Genomic DNA, 1,123 nt, shown 5'->3' on the forward strand with positions numbered 1-1,123 from the left:
GATCACACTGCATAGGTTGCGCTGGCTTGGCCACGTGTTGCGTGTACGAGTCGACCGACTTCCTCGAAGGACTCTTTTCGCACAACCACGTGAAGGGTGGAAGAGAGCCAGAGGTGGTCAAACAATGACTTGGTAGAGAAGTATAAAAGCCATTACCAGCAAACTCAGCTGCTTCCGTCTTCCTGGATGGGGACCCGAGACGGGCCATATCAATGACAGGAGACATTGTCAAATACGGCCCAGTCGCGCCCTCAGTGGCGCTCGTGCATCCAAGCTATTGCCTTCAATGCATAGCTCCTTCTCCCACCCCAACTCCATTTGACAGCCCACTGACAGTGCTGGATTTGTGCACCAATTTATCAGCTCCCGCCTGCAATGCGCAGCTACCTACCTCTCCCCCCAAACCATCAGTGATCGAAACTGCGGCAGTTACAACCACTGTACGACGAGTACGTCGTTTTTACGGCTGACAATGATGATGATTGCTCAGAACAAGAGATTCACTTTCAAAAGACCTATAGTAACCCTGAAGGTAACTTAGTCAGTGGGGCCTGGAAGGGGAAACGGGAAACTAGAACACCCATCCTGTTGCGACAAACGTTGTTGATCAAAGTACCGCGTTTTCATCAACTTATACATTACACCCTCTTACAATGTGCTTTTCTCAAAGTGGTCTGTGTTTTTGTCAGAATTACTCTGTGTTCCCTCTCACATCAGAATGACAGTTTGTGAGCCCATGAAACGGACATTCCAGAGATGGTTACACTTATTTCTAGTGACTGGTAATCTTGAAGGGTATCAGATTTCACGGAAAACACTACTGAATAGAGGCGAGTAATGGCGGTCTAATGCGTCATCTGGGAACTAGCACTTACACACAGAAAGGATCAGTCACCTTCTAAAGTGCATTACAACCAGAGGAACTTGTGGCGTTTTATTATTACAACACTTCAGTTCGACCGGAAGCATTGAGGATCTCTATTTTCTGAGTTTTTGAGCTCATTTGTACGACACATAAGCGACGTAAGCTGTTGATCACGGTGAGGAGGCTCACTGCTTATGCCGCAGTGTCGACAACTACTCACGAGATTAATGATCGATGAGTCTTCGTTATTTCTGAAAG

At 47.1% G+C, this 1,123-nt stretch overlaps 1 protein-coding gene across 1 annotated transcript in view; it reads left to right on the plus strand.

Annotated features, from left to right (window-relative positions):
• The window catches only part of T265_04964 (hypothetical protein), a gene marked incomplete at both ends in the record, with an annotated part of 4,038 nt that extends 3,568 nt beyond the window's left edge, over window positions 1–470 (plus strand). Inside the window, one exon of the mRNA XM_009169841.1 lies at window positions 150–470. Within this exon, the coding sequence (XP_009168105.1) occupies window positions 150–470 (321 nt within the window). The remainder of the gene's footprint in view (window positions 1–149) is intronic.
• Between the last annotated feature and the right edge of the window lie 653 nt (window positions 471–1,123).

Source organism: Opisthorchis viverrini (assembly GCF_000715545.1).
Source record: "Opisthorchis viverrini unplaced genomic scaffold opera_v5_89, whole genome shotgun sequence".
NCBI lineage: Eukaryota > Metazoa > Platyhelminthes > Trematoda > Opisthorchiida > Opisthorchiidae > Opisthorchis > Opisthorchis viverrini.